The sequence below is a fragment of the Microchirus variegatus genome (genome assembly GCF_963457635.1).
Source record: "Microchirus variegatus genome assembly, chromosome: 17".
Taxonomy (NCBI): domain Eukaryota; kingdom Metazoa; phylum Chordata; class Actinopteri; order Pleuronectiformes; family Soleidae; genus Microchirus; species Microchirus variegatus.
Window position 1 is genome coordinate 14,059,877 of NC_139818.1, and position 18,375 is coordinate 14,078,251.

Consider the following 18,375-nt stretch of genomic DNA (forward strand, 5'->3'; position numbering starts at 1 on the left):
TGAATGATGATTTTGATGGTCTACCTGCTATTGACATGAAGGATGAAATGTCACTGGATCATTTTGAAATGTGAGCAGGCAGTCATCCCTAACTGCAAATAGTGACAGTTCGAGGATGCACGATTTTATCTGCACCATATCGGTATCGGCAAATATTGGCTTTTAAATGTCAATACAATGTCAACACCCAGAGATGTCCCTCGATGTGGCTAATGTCTGAAACGGTAGGCTGAATGAGTTGCTGCGTCATCAAACTTCTATGCCCTATACATCTGTGACATTTGTATGCCTATTTTTGTTTATCTACACCTGCTGCAATATGAATATGAAAAACATTATGTTAATTTCACTGCAGAAGAAACTCGATGACCTCAGGGAGAAATGCATACATAATTGGCCCAAGCACTATATTGGATATAGGCAAAAGTCCAATAATATGTGTCCTTAGTTATAGTTCAATAAATTGCAGAGGTTTGGATGGATGGATGACACCGGTTCATAATATTAACTTAAACACTGGGATATAAATGATCAATGTTGGTTATTGACCAACTCATTCCTCTAAGTATACTGGTCAGTTCTATACATTTTATCAATAAAATGATTTAATAGCAGTGTGTACATATAAAACACTGCAATGGAAATATGTTAATTATGTTAATGAGGCTAAAACTCAAAGTAGCATTTAGTTTTTTCTACATAATGTCTGACAAGATGATCTTTTTCCCACATGTTAGGTTTTTGATCTGATCCTCTAAATGTAACCTGTTTGCTATGCAGGATCGGTTGCCATGGTGATCTGTCTCAGTTAAAAGTGAGCCAGCTTGGTTAAAAAAAAACAAAAAACCTAAAATACCAGACTGTTGTTTAGCAAAATTGATGGCTGGCAGCTCTCTCTGTTGTCACCAGTATTTTACCAGTACAACCTCCACATGCTAACAGCTCAGGACTGCAAGCTTTGTTGGGGTTTTGTGCGTCTTGCTCACATTAGTACAGGACAAACCTGTATTGTGTTGCAACATAAAATAAAATGCTAATGAGAATGAGGAGTGGCTGAGTGTTGAACAGATGTTTGCTGTGATGATGCAGAAGTTCTGTCAGACATGTTTATGAGAAATGCCTTCTGCTCTCTTCACTGTCTAGTTTTCAACTTTCTCGGCCCAAAGGTGTGCTAATTGTCATTATTTTATATTACAGTGATAATTAAAAAGGTGTTAAGCGGCGATAAGTGTCATAGGGCACAAAGAAGGAAAGTGACCTTCTTTTCCCACTGCTTTTTTTTCTTCCTGTGTCCTAGTTTTCTGTCCTCCAGGCACTCATTTGCCCCTTGCATACATAGGTTTTTTTTTTTCTTCCCCCGCCTTATAGATTTGTTTCCCCCTCCTCTTGTCCTTTCTCCTCTTTCTTGACATATTTTGGCATTATCTGCATTTAAACTTGGGACAAAGGAGGGCACAGAAAAGAGACAGATGGAGAGACGAAAGCAGGAGGAGTGGGAGCCAGATGGAGAGAGAGTGAAAAGATGGGAGGAGGAGGAAAGAGCAGTCGCTCTTGTTTCTTGCTGCAGGGCCATCCTACTTCATCTTATTATACAACTGATATTCATTTTATATAATGATAACTGTGGCTCCCCTGACACTAAACCTTAGCTCCATCTCAGGCATCCTCTAAAGCCTGGCTCCTGTTGCTGCGATTTTGCTTTGTCATTCTGCTGCTGTTAAGTTACATTGACAGTTCCCGTCCGACTGCAGTATCGTGGTAATGTGAGCTCATTACTGTAATCACTACTTTAATTTTTCTGTTTTCACCCAGTCACTCACTTGTCTCCATCAGTAAACGGGAAACATTACAAGCGATTATGTTTTTTTGTGATTAAAACATGTTCCTCTCTCCATCGCCCTCATCACCTGTTAATGTTTTAATGCAATTTGCAAAGTTTGCAAAACTCTACCTTTTCGACAGCTAGCTCCTTGGTTGTTAATCAGAGCTTTTACATAGGATTAAGAACAGTCATCTTGCCTTATGGGGCTGCTATAAATTGTCGTGGATTGTAAGTGGACGCAGAAGAAGGAAGCATAAATTTGCCTTACAGGGCGGTAACATGATGAGACTGAAATTTACTGCGCAATAATCATTATTGTAGCTTCTGTGTCCACTGAAAACCATCTTATTATTGTCATAATTGCTTAATATTGAGGCACAGTAACTTATATTGTATAACCAATCCTGATCTGATTGTACCCAGATGCCTTTTCATGCTTCTCACTATCCCCTACTTAATGCAATAACTTGCCATTTCTTCTGATTTGGTCATGATAAATATGTGCCTGTGCCAGCCTGGTACTTCAGTTTGAAGAGCATCAATCCTTGGTACCTGTGGTTTATTTATGTATGAGAGAAATTGAATATGTCTCTTCTTTTGCTGCATGACTGGCTACAATCACAGTTCAGGGATTTGATTCAACAGAATACAATTCCTGACTAAATTTCACTAATCAAAGTGTGGGGTTTAATTGTGCTCATTCCCCTAACCATTAGATGTGCTAGTCAGATCAAAGCAATGAGAAAAAAAAATGTATATGTCAACTGTAGTTAATTGTAGATTCTTCCCTTTTTAAACGTGTTTTTCCGTCTCTACGGATGAGGGGGAAACTAACAGTCAAAGAAAACCGCAAATCTTTAATTTGCCTGACTCCTGCCTTTCTATGTGTCTGCCCACCCTCTGTTGCAGTGAGACTCCATGACAGCATTTCAGAGGAAGGCTTTCATTACCTAGTCTTTGACCTGTGAGTATATTCTGTACACACATGGTGACATTTAATCCATGCATGCGACTGTGGTTTGTTTGTGTATGCTAACAAATTCTCCCTCTTGCCCCCACCCCCCCACCCACCCCATATCTGTCTCTTTCTTCCTTTCTTTCTTGCTCTCTTGCTCCCTTGCTTCCTGCACCAGGGTGACAGGAGGAGAGCTCTTTGAAGACATTGTAGCCAGGGAGTACTACAGCGAGGCTGATGCCAGGTAAGCGCGTCACATGGAGCCGCTGCTCACATTTACATGCACACACAATGAGCAGCAAACACGCAGCCTAATACCATTAAATGTATGAATTCCGTCCTTCTCAGTTTATAAATGTGGACGCACAGGCGTACACGGTGGTGGGTGTAATTGGTTTTCTTGTATTCTTGTCAGCGAATGATTCTCGCCGTCAACAGGTGAATCAATAAACTTGTCTCCTTTCTCTCTGCGGCCGCTTGCATCACTCTACATCCTCCTACATATACCATGAGGCAAAAATGCCACACGCTTTTTTCCAATTCGGTTTTCTTTTATTTTCTTTGTAAATTGTGGTTTTGTGTTCATTGGAGGGACAAAATACACTTTGTTTTGTGATACTGTATCAGGCATTTTTTTTTATTTTTTACATGATATGACATTTTGTTGACATTGACATTTATGCTTTCTTGACTCCTATCCCTCTTTCTTCGTTTCCCCCCCTTTTCCCTCTGGCTTTGCGGTCCGTGGCTTATGAAGTCTGTTGTACAAATGGATTAGGGGTCCCATACTCATAGGGGGGTTTGAAACACACACACACACACACACACACACACACACACACACACAAAATCCAATGCCACATGGATTGGGCCTGACCTTTCACCCATTAACCTTTCTCGAGCCAACCCATGAACACAAACCTTAAGCAGTGGGATCATGGAGGACTCACACCACAGTGTGCAGGACTGTAATAATGTGGTCAGGTACTGGCTTGAAGGCAAAGACTCATCCAAAGTCCCATCACGAGTGAACACACTCACCAGGCTAGTGTGAAAACATGCTCACTATCCAGAATTGAGAAATATGGCAAAGGTATTAGTGGCAGCTGAATTGACGCCCCCATTATTTAAATTGCTACTGGGATAGAGATTTATTGACTGTGTGGTATAAAGCCTCCCACACCACTTTCTTAGTATTGATTTTTTTAAACTACAGAACGTGGATAATTCCTTTAGAAAAATATTAGTGATTTTATGTAAAATGGCTACATCGCAATGTGCACAGGATAAATACATTTAGGCTGGATTTAACATTAATAGGTTTTAATTATAATGGAGGTGGTTGCCAGTTTTGAGTCTTTTAATCCCGACACCCATTTTCATTATCAAATGGTCGAAGGGTTAATGTATGTTCTCAGTCAACTGTTATGTGTGTATGTCAGGGAGGGCTGCAACGATTATTTGAGTCATTGGTTATTGATCGATGAAAAAATTATTTTGACTATTTGTGGGTTTTTCAGTAATTAAAAGTTTTCAGATTTGTCAGCTTGTTAAATGTGAATATTTTCTTGTTCCTTTTCTCCATATAACAAGAAATCTTTAAAACTGATTAATTTTGGTTTGTGGATTTCAATTCCTATACCGATCAACGCTTTTCTGATATTTTACGTACCAAGCGATAATTGATTGATCGATTATGAATTGTTAGTTGCGAACCTTATGTCAGTACATGGTGATAAATGCATGTCACACTTTTATACAGCTGAACTCTTTATGATGCTTTGATTGCGCCGCAAACTTGAAAATCCAAAGATATTCATCTTACATTTGCATGAAAGGAGAAATTATCAAATTGTGGGGATTCGATGTAAAACGGCTTAAATGACTGATCAAAAAATGTTGCTTTATAAATGTTGTAGAAAATTCTGATGGCAATGGTTTCATAGTGTCTGTTATATAGTGATCAAGAGTGACGTCATTCTTGGTAACCAGACGATAATCCGCCCGGCAAAGAAGCTCATGACAGAAAAAAAAAAATGTAGATGTGATGTTTTTTGTGGTGATGGTCGGTCAGTGATACGTCTCTCTCTTTCTCCCATTCTCTCAATGTAGTCATTGCATTAGTCAGATCTTGGAGAGTGTCAATCATATCCACCAGCATGATATTGTGCACCGAGACCTCAAGGTGAGTAACTGCCCTGTTACCATGACAACCACACACTCACACACACCTCTGCTCGTGGCCATGGCAACACACGGATTGCTCTGGCTTTCTCTGTGTCTCTCTCTGCGTTTCTGCTTCCAACCCTTTTTATTTTTCCCCTGCGTCTCTCTCTATCTCTCTCTCGCTCTCTTCCATTTACTGTTTTTACCCTCTACTCCTCTTATCTGCTCCAAGATCTGTCAGCCTGTCTGTCCTTGACCGCATCTCTCTGTGCACGCATGTGTGCGTGTTCATGTTAAGCACAGAGATGGTGAATCATTGTCACGTGGAGGGGTTTGTCTCTTACCGATGGCAAGAATAAGACAAGCACTGGAAGCCACACATATGTGCAGGAACACACACACTCTGTACTGTTGCGAAGGGGGTCTATTATCAGAGAAGAGGTGAAGCTGTAGATGAACCTCGGGAGTTGCCAGGACAACCTGCATGACGTCACACCACCCATGCAGCAAGAGGGGAGGGGCTTGAGTTGTCCCAAATTGCTGATAGGTTCAAATCCAATGAGGGGATGAAGAGAGCAGTTTTGTTCTTAACCCAGTTTCAGGTGATGATGATGATGATAATAATCCTGGTAGGAGGGACTTTAAAAATATGTTTTGAACAGTATCTTTTCAAGGAGACACTGCAAGGTGTGGAAAAAACAAGGGACTCGAGGGATGTCTCAAACTTGTGTGGGTGGCTTTTGTGTGTAGGTTTGTGCACTTTGTGTCAGAGAATAACGCTATTTCCTCAAGCTCTGCCTGTCTGATTTGTTGGCCTTTTATCCTGAGTGGGCTTTTACTGCGGCCCTTTATGTCTTACTGCCCAAACAACGGCCATTTAGAACGCTGCCACACATGCAGCCTCTCGCTAAGTACACTTTCCATTTAGCATGCATTCTGCAGTGCTGCCTAAATGACTCCCGAGTGGTTTCTATGACTACGAACCCATGCCCATATATGGCACTATGGAGATTCTCAACCACCCATTCTCTCCCTTCCTCCTCAGTCTCTCCATCGCTTTCTCGCACCTTTACCCCGCCCCCACACGAGCTGTTTCGAAAATACATCAAATATAAATATTTCTCAGAACCTCACTGAAGACAGCCTGTCACTATCTGTCTCTCACTTTCTTGATCTCTTGTCCTACATTCTGCTTCACTCTGTGTGTGTTTGTGTGTGTGTGTGTGTGTGTGTGCATGTCTCCCTCTCAGCCTGAGAACCTGTTGTTGGCCAGTAAGATGAAGGGAGCTGCAGTGAAGCTGGCAGACTTCGGCCTTGCTATTGAAGTACAGGGCGACCAGCAGGCTTGGTTTGGTAAGAAAACACAAACGGTGATGCACACACATCAAATATGCTGGACTCATTATCTGACCTTCTGTCTGGATGATCATTTGGTAATGCATAGTTTCTACATGTTACTGCTGAGCAGCTTGCCTTTTATATACAGTATACTTAAATCTTCATCCACACACTTGGAAGCCAAACAATACTTTGACATTACTTAAGTGTTTCGCAGATATTTTCCAGTTCATGCTTAGGTCATAGTGTCTTGGCTAACAGCCGAGCTGCCAGCATTTGGCTGACTCTCTAGTGGGAGATGATTAATGGGCATTTGCTTGTGACTATCTATAATCTGGCCTTGCATTGGAGTCCGGCAAGGCACTGTCATCACAAGCATTCACATAACTGTACACGGTAGCCTACACCATAATTATGTCAAAGTTTTCATCATATTGTGGGTTTTTTTCTGTCGTGCAGGATTTGCAGGCACCCCTGGTTATCTCTCGCCTGAAGTCCTAAGGAAGGACCCTTACGGCAAGCCTGTGGACATATGGGCTTGTGGTGAGTCTTCCCCACTATGGGCAAAATGGACTTGCAACAATCAACTTTTGTGTGTTTCAGTGGTGGGAAACAAACACAAGACTCATTTTGTTTCAAGTCAAATGAACAATTTCAACAGGTGTGATAAGATTGTTTTCACAAGGTATATGGGGTTGTAAAAACCCCCACCTTATGTCAGAGAGAAGACTTTAACCTCATAAACGGCACTGCACTGAGGAAGTGTTGGAACAACCAGGCTCAGTATCACAAAAAAAGTTGTATTTTTCTTGTATGTACTTCACTATTTTGTTCTGTTCTAACTTTCATTCACAATATCGTAACAGGATCTCTTTCTCATTCATATTCCTCTGTCAGGTGTTATCCTCTATATCTTGTTAGTGGGGTATCCTCCATTCTGGGATGAAGATCAACACAAACTCTATCAACAGATCAAAGCTGGGGCATATGATGTAAGTTTGCATGTCTGTGTAAGGTGTATATCTGTAAAGGGTGCAGTGCAGGCATTTGCTAAGCAGGTTTTAAATGTTTAGTGGTGTCCAATTGAGAGTTGGTCCAAAGCTATTGATCCTATCCAGGCCTCCCTGACGCATTGCAGAGGGGTGTGTGTGTGTGAGAGAGTTTGTGTGTATGTGTTGGAGAGAGAGAGAGAGAGACAGAATGAGAGTAGGGGTATCCTCCTTTCTCTCTCTGGATAAGCAAGTCACATTGCAGTTTTCTGATGCAGCCACACCGAAGAGAATTTACTCTCAATAAAAATGAAACAAAAAAACATGTGTTCTGTTAATGTAAACATAATGTTGATAAATTCACTCGGAACCCCTTTCCCAGATGTTGTAGATTAGCCAGAAATGGGCAGATGCCAGCTGTCAAACAGACCATCAGGAGACACGTACTGTTTGCAGTCTTTTTCTGTTCTAACCGTCACTCCCATTCCTCGCAGTTCCCCTCACCGGAGTGGGACACGGTGACTCCAGAGGCAAAGAACCTCATCAACCAGATGTTGACCATCAACCCAGCCAAGAGAATCACTGCTGAACAGGCCCTCAAACACCCATGGGTCTGCGTAAGTATCACCTGACTCACCCAAACAGTATCACTGTCATTTTACAGGGAAATATGGATTGATACATAAATAAATCTAGACATCAAACACACACATAATGATTGTTTTGTTGTCTTCCTACAGCACCGTTCTACAGTGGCATCCATGATGCACAGACAGGAAACTGTCGAGTGTCTCCGCAAGTTCAACGCTCGCCGAAAACTCAAGGTACTCGTCCTACATCAGTTTTCAACTCGTTGGTTATTGGTAACTAATTGGTTAACTGTAATATGATGCTCGGGTTATATAGCAGCGTTTAGCACTAGTGTCTCTTCAATGAATGTTGTTTCCAAGCAACTGAAAACGTTGGCGTCAGCGCCACAGGACGCCCACCTCTAAACTTCATCCAACTGGACAACCGTAAATAAATAAACGAAAGTGATGTTGGGGCCCCTTTCTGATCTGATTTGAGCTTGTTGCTTAAACGTGTGGTATCCAGGGTGCTCCTGCACAAGGCCAGGCATCCAGGGCACATGAGCAGTGTGTGAAATGTTTACTGTCTATAGGAAACGAGTGGAAAAAAGACCTGCAAGAGCTGTCTCTTGTCTGACCAGGACAACAGCCAAAGGTTCTTTAGAAGCTGCTTTCGCTGAGATAACACTGACCCTTTGAGATGCATGTATGGAAGAATACAATATTGGATGTCAATACATGCAGATGATTTCATAATTGACAAAGAACACGTCTAGCATTATGTGCATGAACATACATCTCGCTGATGCTGTGGGAAAAAAAAGGAGATCCTTTTAGTATGCCTCTCTAACCTCTTTCTCTTCCTTCCTCTCCAGGGAGCCATTCTCACCACCATGCTGGTGTCCAGAAACTTCTCAGGTGGGTGTGCCCCTAGCCCTCAGCCTCCCACGCAGCAGCACATGCAGAGGAGGAAGGAGAGTGGATAGAGTCCTCTGTACCTCTTTTAACCTGCTCAACACACACATACAAACACACTCCAACACACACACACACCCTCAAAAATAATGTGTTTGTGTGCACACAGGAGTTAACTTAGTCTCTCACATTAAACTGAAATGAAACACGACTTTTCCTCGGATTTACAATAGGAACAATATTAATGAAGTCCTGATGTTCTGTATATGAGAAGAAAAGCTAAAATGTTATATTTGTCATGTACCAGATTACATGTGAGTGCCAGTCTTGTCCTTGTCTATGCTAATATATCTCTCCCTGTGTGTTTGTGTGTGTGTGTGTGTGTGTGTGTGTGTGTGTGTGTCTTTTTTCTGCTGTCTGTGGAGCGTTTGTGTGTTTGAGAAAAGGAAACCTAAACTTTTGAGTTTGTTATGTTGGGGGCAGGTGTAGTGTTATAAAAAAACAACAGGTGACTGTTAAGATTTTGTGTTTTTAAATCTCCCATCTGTTTTCATTGAAGCCTTGTTCTAAGCCCTGGGGTAATTTGGTCAGTCAATGGCTAGTGATTTCAATCCTGGGCCTAGGAAACCACAGGCGTGCACATCTTTGCTTTTGCCCATTTATATATCTATATATTGTGTGATATATCTGGGCTTCAGCCAGCACGTCCTGTGGCTTTCTAGGCCCCCAATTGAACAGTGTGAGATAGACCAACCTAATTTGCATAGCCCCTCCCAACTGTAGCATTTCTGTCCAATAGTGGGCCGGCAGCATACCAACTCTGCTGCTGCCGCCTCCTCCACGGCCTCACTGGCTCAGGAAGGTACGTCCCAGAGACACGCCCATCCACTTCCTCTCCACACACACGACTTACTCTGACTCATAGTACTGGGGAGGGCCATCATGACCACCTAGAACTCCTGCATGCAGCCACTGCCAGCATCCTCATCAGCATTCACACACACAAACACGCATGCATACTCACACGAAATTAGTTCATACCAGTTATTTAGGATGTGTGTTGCCTTCACGAGACATCAGACTGCACACAGTAATAAACATCAGCATCGTTTAATGGTAATTGATTTTGTTTAACATGCACTAAGTGCATCGTACATTTACACCTCACCATCACTCAGCTCCAGACCTCGTAACCTCCATTTCATCTACCAAATATAGTCATGTCGTCACTTCTAGCAAGCTCCATCCTGACTTCCAGCTGACCCTGTACACCCTGTACACCCCGTGCTCTCCCCCTGCTGGGGTGGTGAGGATGGGCACAGAGTGGACTGGGGCAGGGGTTGAGGAGAGGCATGTATCCTGGGGGCGGGAACTGACACTGCAGGGGGCCGGCAAGAGTTGGGTTGGCGTGCTGCCATCGTCGGACCTGGGTCTTTTGGGAGGGAAAAGGAAAAGGCGGAGAGGTTCAGACCGAGACAGAGGATGGGAGTGCTGCCTTTGGTGCTATTAGCGGAGCCGACTGTTTAAACCATCACCACTGTGCAGCCTTCCTGTTGAATCCCTTGAGCTTTAAGGCATCCCATGTCTCCTCTACCCCTCCTGAGGTCTGTTTTAGTACTTTCAAAAGTGTTCACAGTGAAATGCTGCAAGGGAACATGACAGCAGATCCTTTGTCACATAGTGGTCGACACTTTCCACGAGGACTTTGAAAGTACTAAAACCCGGCCCAGCTCTCGTCCTGTTGGGTGGCGTTGGGTGGTGAAGGTCGACGATTCCAATGGTGGCTCCATAGATCGATTTATACGAGAAGCAGTGTAGAGCAGATGGGGTTCTTCGTCGCCCTTCCAGACGTGATAATCTTCTCTGCTCTGCAATGTGAATAAATCTCTTCATAGGGAACTAGGAATTGTGTGTAGGTAAGATAAAGGCAACATGTGAGAGACGGACCTCAGTGGTCACTCAATGCTGTGTGTGAGTGATGCTCTGAGAATCAGAGTGTTTGTGGTGGTTTGACTGTCAGATAGAGCCCTCCGAATGCGGGCTTCCTCTGTGAAACTGGACCAAGTTTCCTGTTTGTAAGTTTTTGTCAATCTTTTGTTCCGACACCATCACTCCAAACTGGACTCCTCAGCTCTTTTCCTTTTGTAATTGTCCTTGTTTATTTATTTTTTTGTTATTATTATTTTTGGGCCTCTGATGATGTAACTCATCACTGCAAAACCCTGGCACTTACTACTATCACTGCTTCCCTGCAATTTTCTCTCGAGTATGTCTGAGGCAAGGCTTGGCAGTTTGCTCATAATGTTCCCCCCTTTAATCACATTACAGCAGAATGTGACAGAATGTGTGTGTGTGTTCAAAGCATTTCTTATTGTCTCCAGAAGGGTGTTTGCCTTGCTGTCTTTCGCATGTGGGTGTCCTGTGTGATTATATCCTATAAAATGTTTCAGGGAGATGCACCTTTGATTGCTTTCTAATGCATTATATACATTCATCATCGATATGACAGCTCGATCATCGTCGAGCTGTCATATCGCTTGAGCAGTGCAGCCCTCCCTGCTGTGGGTCATCTTGACTTCACCCATCCTGTCATGTCACATTGGTGATCTTGCTCTTGGATGGAGGAGGGAGGGTTGTGTCTGTGTGTGTATGTATGTATATATACAGCGCGTATATGAATGTGGTGGATTCATGCTGTTATAAATATTACCCTTAAGCCTGTCTGATATTAAATTTAGCCAAATGAAGAGCAGATGTGTGTGCTCTGAAAAATTAGCTCTCTTTCCCCTGGTTTTGGAATGAAAATATTTTTTGTTTTTTATATACATTTTTTCTTGTGGATGCTGCATGGCCAGGTCAAAGATAGATGCTTCATATTGACGCAACAACTCAGATTAAGGAGCATGAGATGTCTCTTGGTATTGTTTGCCTCTGTAAATGCTGTGTGCCCCCTTTTCTCCACTATTTTGCACTGTCTCTTTCAAATCTCCCCTCTCCCCCTCCCCCTCTCTTATTGGAAGGTAAGGAAAAAAAAAAGAGATTTTTTTTTTTTTTTTTTGAAACGTGTGTCAGTAGAAACTGAGAGAAAAGGAAGCAACAGACAGTTGAAAGCTTTAGACTGAGAGGAAAAGTGACTAAGGCCCTTAAAGGAAATCAATGATTTACATTAACCTAGCTCATCACTGTCAGGCCTGGCGGCAGTTTGAGTCTGACCATCACTCTCTTTTTACATCTGCTGGTGTCTTCCTAGACAGGAAATGGATTGAGGAAGTTAACTTTGCTCTCAGGTTTCTCTTTTATTCCCAGATGGCAATGAATTGATTATGATGTGCATGGGTGTTTGTAGAATAGCCGCCTGTAGAGAAAAAGGGAAAAATTTGTAAAAACGGCAACTTCTAGACTCAGTTTATCACATACTAATTTATTGGGGTTTCATAGCTGAAAAAACGTTGTCCATATTTTTGCTTACTTCTGGGTTTCTGTGAAGAACCAGCTGAATTGGCATGGCTGCTGTCATTAAACAGTAAAACTGAGTTATCTACCCATTTTTCTCCCTTTCTATCCTCTTTTTTTATTTTTTTATTTTTTTTTACAGCATGCAAAAGTTTACTGAACAAGAAGTCAGATTCTGCTAAGGTAAGGTTGTCTTGTTACGTCTCTGTCCTCCTTTCTCCTGCTACACTGTGTCCCATGTCTCCTATGCTAGCTGACCCCTTTTTCTACCTTCTGTTCTTTTTCGTTGCCTCTTTCCTTCTCAGTGTATCTCCTCTATTATTTATTCAGTGCAATATGATTTCAAAGAGAAGCATTTTCCTATTTTATTTAGTTTGTTCGTTTTTTTTGTTTTGTTTTTTAGGATGAAATTGTCTTCCTGTTCCTTTCTTTCCTGCAAAGTATTTTTTGCATCCCAAAAATCCCTCTACTATCCACACATTTTTTCTTCGAGTTCTAGTCAAAATGATGTGTATATTTATCAGTCGATCAGTTTCATATATTAGGTTTATTCTTTCACCTTTACTGGGCCTCAGTCAGAGGTTTGCTGTCCTCTTTTCCAAGCAGTTTTCATCATTACTACTGTTAAGCTTCGCTCTTCCCCCTCCCGCCTTCCTCTCTTTCTCATCTGCCCCTGGGGGTTTCTCTGTGCAGTTAAGTGGCGGAGGCATAGAGGGTTAGTGAGGCAGTAAAAGGGATGATCTAGAGGCCATTCTATGGCACTCACCCTCTCATTTACCCTGTTAGCTCTCAACAGCCTGGGAGCCTCAACCAACATTAGCTCCAGTTCCTAAAAGGCGTGTAATTCTAATGCATCTGTGTGTGTGTGTGTGTGTGTGTGTGTGTGTGTGTGTGTCTGTTTGAGTGTAACGTACATCTGTTCTCTTTGCGTTTTTGCGTTCTCATCCCAGCCTTCTACCAACAACAGTAAGAACAGTATAGTGAGCGCCATCAATGCCCTGAAAGACACCAACATGGCAACCAACGCCCAGATGGTACAGTAGGCCGCCGCAGGTTCCCGCCGTTGTGCCTCACCCCCCCCCCCCCTCCCAATAGTGTCATAATAGTCCGTTGTGCCTCATCCTCCATTGTCATAGTTGCTGCTTGTCATCCTTCATTTCCCTTTCAAGAGATGTTGCACCATTCCATGCCAGCCGTACCCATCTTCTGGCCAGTTTGCCCCACTAAGTTGCACATGTGTAAATCAGTTGGATTTCTTTTGGAAATGATTAGACATTCTTGATATCAAATTTTATCTCAGCCTGCACCATTTATATTGCTAAGGTGGAGCATGACCTTCAGGATTATGCACCTCTTGAGTGTCGACACAGGAAGTAGAGATCAGTCGTCATCGCGTAACGACCTCCTTGTAGTTCTCTCTTCTCTCTCTGTGTTTCTTCCCTTCTGTCATTAACCAGCTTATCCTTTAACTTTCCCAATAAAGTCACTGCAGCCTTGCAGCCGTCCGTCCTGTCTTACTTTGTCATCCATTTGTTTTTAGTCCACTCAGCCGTTTGACTCACTCTTAACATCCATCATCATAAATGCCATCATCAACAACCACACTGACATATCCCTGTCTTACCGCTTGAGTTTTATTGTTATCCTCATATCCCATGGCAGCATGTTGTGGTTATTAGACGCTTTATTAGCATGTATTAAAGTGTAGTGATGTGGTTGGATCGTTGTGCTTCTCAACCTGGGCTTCCGGTCCCCAAAGTTAGTCCCTATAGGTATGACTCAGTACAACAAGATATATAGAGACATCTGTCACATTGCTGTATGTAAATTTAGATTTTGTTAACTCAAAACACACAATTATTTAAACAACATAAATAAGATCCAGCCCCGGACAGTTAATAGCTGCAGGAGCTAAATTGTATTTTAATTTAATGAATTAAGCTTCAGGAATTGTGAAAACAGTAGTAAATGTATGAGCCTTTCATTATGTTAAGATTGCAGTGAAACAGAAAATTAGTCTGCAGCAATTTTGATAATGAAATGATTATAATCGGTTTCTTAAATCTAAAAATGAGTTGTTGTTTTTGTGGTCCCCTTTAACAGGAAAACAAAAGCCATTGGGTTTAATTATTAGGTTATATACGCAATTTAAAGTTCTACATGATTAATTAGAGAAAATAAATGTGGGATCAGGTTGAAGCCAGTTAAGAGGCACTGGTTGTGGATGCTCACTCACTGTTGTGTTCCGTGTTGCAGGAATCGCAGAGCACAGTTGTGCACAATCCTCCCGATGGAGTGAAGGTGAGAAATGTGCTTTGTTTGTATGACATGTTTGTACGAGAGCCTCGCCCAGCTGTTTAATTCTCAGTCCTGTCAGACTTGATCCAGGTTTTTTTTTTTTTTTTTTAAACTATCTGCGTGTTATGTCTCTCTCAGGGATCGACAGAAAGCAACGCCACCAACGACGAGGAGGAAATGAAAGGTAGGAAAGGTACTAAAGTGTATTATTTGCCTTTTCCTGTTCTTATCCGCTCTCTCTTTCTGTCTCCCACCAACTGAAGTGTGTGTATTGGATTGTAGTGCGAGGCAGGAGTGCTGAGATACAATTGCGTGCGTCTCACGGTCTGACACTGTCTGACTGTGTGCCTGTGGTATGTGTATGTATGTATTTACTGTGCGTCTGGCTGCGTTTTGTGTGTGTGTTCTAGCGGACAGTTCGGCGCTGAGTCAGAGCAGCGCCACAGAGGAGATGCCCCCACTTCTACCCTCACCTCAAAGCTCACCTGCCAGTAAGTTTACCCATGGCAACCACAAGCTGTTTGGTTGCCCCTGGCAAGGATCTAACCCCCCCCCCCCCACTACCCACCCACCCCACTCCCTCCTGGCTTTTTGTACTGGCAATGACGTCTTACATCTTTGAGCTCCCTCACTCTAATTCACCAAGCTTTTTTGAGGGTTCCCACTAGGTTTGGCTTATTGTTGATTTTACTATTGTTAAATTAAGAGCAGTCCAATAAATTCTCAATAATATTAATTCTGGTTTATTACAACTGGCTTTCTTATGGTAATAGTGGCAATCACCAATAAAATCTGGGATCACAGTGTTTTCAGACATGAGTTATGATAAGTTAAGATTACTGAGAAACCTTGTGACCAGTTGGTGTTGTTGTTAATATACACACACACATGTTAAGAATTACTCAGTTATGTTTGCAAAAAAAAGAATAACACCAAAAAAAAATTCTGTGGGTGGATACAAACATCAAAATGATTTTACTAAAAAACAAAAAGTAAATAATTAAAGTGAAGTATATTTACCAGACCTTCCTTTTGAAATGTGTCCATGCTTATTATTATATCATTAAATCTAACCATGTCACTCACTGTAACCACATTCACTTCATAATAATTAGTTGCATAACAACAATGACGGTTTGCAAACTATATTCACTTTAGATTTAAAAAAAAAACACCCGTTGTAAATAAGTTGCATCTATTGTCGCAGTGCGTGCCCTAACACAATTACCTCAAGCAAAAGTTAAGCAGGTTCACTCAACGTTAACAGGTAAGCCTGTTAATAGTTTCTCAGTCTCAGTGTGGCTGTCAGTCAGTCTGTCTCTCTGCTTCAGCTCCTTCCTGTCATACACATTTAAAGTTACGATAGGGGATTCTGGGCACTCCACCAATCCCCGAAAGAATATTGACTGTGAACCCTACACGCGTCTAGTATTTTTGTCTGAGCCTCAACCTGAACCCAACACAGGAAGAGTAAAGCTAAAGTGTACTCTTGACTGTCATGGTTGTTGTTTAGGCTTCATTGCTGGAGTGCCCAACAGTCGTTGCAGTTTAGTATGCATGCCAGACCTAAACAAAAGTGATTGTGTCTACTAATGCCAGTGAGCTATATGCCTGTTCTAGCTAGTCACTGATGAAAACAGACATGAAGCGAGTTCGTGAAGAGAAGGGTTTCGCTTCAAGTCGCCTCAGAGTCTTTCCGTGGCTTGTACAGCTTTCCATCGCAGACATTTCAGAGCAGTATTAACCATGCTTTTATTCATCTACTTGTCTGGTGCATTTTATCCAAAGTACATTTTTTAGGACACTTCATACACTACCGTTCAATAGTTTGGGGTCACCAATACAAGTTTTCCATTAAAACTCACACTTTTATTCATCAAGAGTTGCAAAATGAATAGAAAATATAGAGAAGACATTGACAAGATTAGAAATAATGATTTATATTCAAAATAATAATTTTGCCTTTCAAACTTTGCTTTGACGGTTAAACCAGCAAAACTGTTTTCAGCTGTTCTAACATAATCGCAAGGGTTTTCTAATCATCCAATAGCCTTCTAACGCGATTAACAAACACATTGTACCATTAGAACATTGGAAATGGGCCTCTATTCACCTATGTTAAAAACTAGAAAAGCACTCGGAGAGCGCAGATCTACGCCAAGGCAGCTCAGTGCCTACAAAATACACCCTGCCGGTGCGCAGCATCTACAGATCTTTAATCGCATGTTCCCGGTCCCATTGCGTACATTTCCTGAAAATTTCATCCAAATCCGTCCGTGACTTTTGCGAGTTATGTTGCTAACAGCCAGACAGACAAACCAACTCATTGTGACCTCTCAATCTCATTTTACACGTTGGTTATCGTCCACACTGAACTCAAAGCTTTTATAGAACTTAAGAATTAACAGGTGAATCATGAATGTGACACTGGGGGAGTGTTGAAAGTAGCTTACAGGCGAGGCTGGCTATGAAAACACAGGTGCTTATAACAATACACAGGAGGAGTGTGATGTCACTCTCTTCTAAAGACAACACACACTCTCCGATACGGTTTATAACATTTACAAAGGAAAAAACCAGCAATCATACTTAATGGTCCATAACTAGTCTTACTGGTTGTAATAAACCAGAATATTCTTTTAGCGCAGATGCATTTTACAGCTTGTTTCGCACACTAATTGCACAGTTATTCCCTGCTGTGTTATGTCCATTAAACTGTACATCTTGTGCTCGCTTAAGCAGAGTAAGACTACACCTTAACTGCCTCACCTCCCCGAGCTCAGCACAAGCTTTACAAAAAAACAAAACAAGGGTCAAATCTTTTTTTCCCCGGCAGATTGAGGAACTAATTCTGGAAAGTCATAAAAATCCCATGAAATTTTTCATCAGGGACACTGTGGGAACCCTGAAATTTAATGCAACTGTGTGTGTGTGTGTGTGCGAGTGTGTGTGTGTGTGTGTGTGTGTGGGTTTCTTGGTGATCACAGCATCTGTCCCCTTGTTCTCCTAATGTAACAGTTCCAGCTGGAGGGAGCCTTGAGTACCCTACAGCTGTTTGTCCTATAAAAAAAAAAAGCAGCCTCCCAGTCTTACAGGGACCATGCACACCATCATGAGCGTCATGTTTCTCTGTGTCCTCACGTGTTCTTCATCCTCCTCCACCACGCTTTATTCTCCGTCACGTTCTTTAATCCTCGCCCTCCTCTTTTATTCTCCATCTCTCCGATCGACGCTGTCCTTTGCTGCTCTCATCCCCGTTGTCGCAAATATTCCTACCTCTACACTCTAATCCTTCCACTTGTCTGTCGACCTCTTGTCCTCGTCGTGCTGCGCTCATCAGACGCACCTGCACCAAAGGACGCTCAGACCCCACCCGCCCCCTCCTTTCCTGTGCACTTTTCTTCACTCCTGCCCTCCTTCCTTCCTTCCTTCACGAACACGCCAAGTTCCTTCTGATAACAAACAATGGCTTCGATCGCCTCGTTGTCCTGCGCTGCTGTTCGTCACAAGAGGCTTTGTTTAACGTATTGGAGCATTAAGAGTTGAGAGAAGACGTGAGCAGAACAGACAGTTTAATGACTTCCACATCACGCAGCATCACAATCACAGCGACACTGACCTTGCTTCCAGCTGCTGGCTGCCCCCATGTTACCCATCTGCATGTCTAACTCGGGAGTGTTTTGTTTTTGACTCATTTCACTGAAGACTAACCACGTGTCAGCGCATTCTCTTGCCTGTAGTGTGTGTGTGTGTGTGTGTGTGTGTGTGCATGTTTGTGTGGGGGTGATCGCATATGCAACTTCTTTTCACTCCATCCATCCATCCATCCATGTAGTTTCTGTTTTGTTGACCATACGTTGTGTGTTTCAG

The 18,375-nt window shown here is 42.4% G+C and overlaps 1 protein-coding gene across 6 annotated transcripts in view; it reads left to right on the forward strand.

Annotated features, from left to right (window-relative positions):
• Positions 1-18,375, forward strand: part of LOC310939571 (calcium/calmodulin-dependent protein kinase type II subunit gamma-like) — a 33,638-nt gene that overhangs the window by 10,195 nt on the left and 5,068 nt on the right. For 2 of the 6 annotated variants that reach the window (XM_083904352.1, XM_083904348.1), the window contains exons 4-18: positions 2,732-2,786; positions 2,956-3,021; positions 4,890-4,962; positions 6,194-6,296; positions 6,741-6,824; positions 7,179-7,273; positions 7,765-7,887; positions 8,011-8,094; positions 8,715-8,757; positions 9,554-9,616; positions 12,350-12,390; positions 13,158-13,241; positions 14,464-14,508; positions 14,644-14,689; positions 14,916-14,996. In XM_083904352.1, the coding sequence (XP_083760478.1) occupies positions 2,732-2,786; positions 2,956-3,021; positions 4,890-4,962; positions 6,194-6,296; positions 6,741-6,824; positions 7,179-7,273; positions 7,765-7,887; positions 8,011-8,094; positions 8,715-8,757; positions 9,554-9,616; positions 12,350-12,390; positions 13,158-13,241; positions 14,464-14,508; positions 14,644-14,689; positions 14,916-14,996 (1,086 nt within the window). Of the gene's footprint in view, positions 1-2,731; positions 2,787-2,955; positions 3,022-4,889; positions 4,963-6,193; positions 6,297-6,740; positions 6,825-6,971; positions 7,093-7,178; positions 7,274-7,764; positions 7,888-8,010; positions 8,095-8,714; positions 8,758-9,553; positions 9,617-12,349; positions 12,391-13,157; positions 13,242-14,463; positions 14,509-14,643; positions 14,699-14,915; positions 14,997-18,375 lie in introns of those variants that run through there. The other 4 variants (XM_083904347.1, XM_083904349.1, XM_083904350.1 and 1 more) reach the window with 4 other exon arrangements.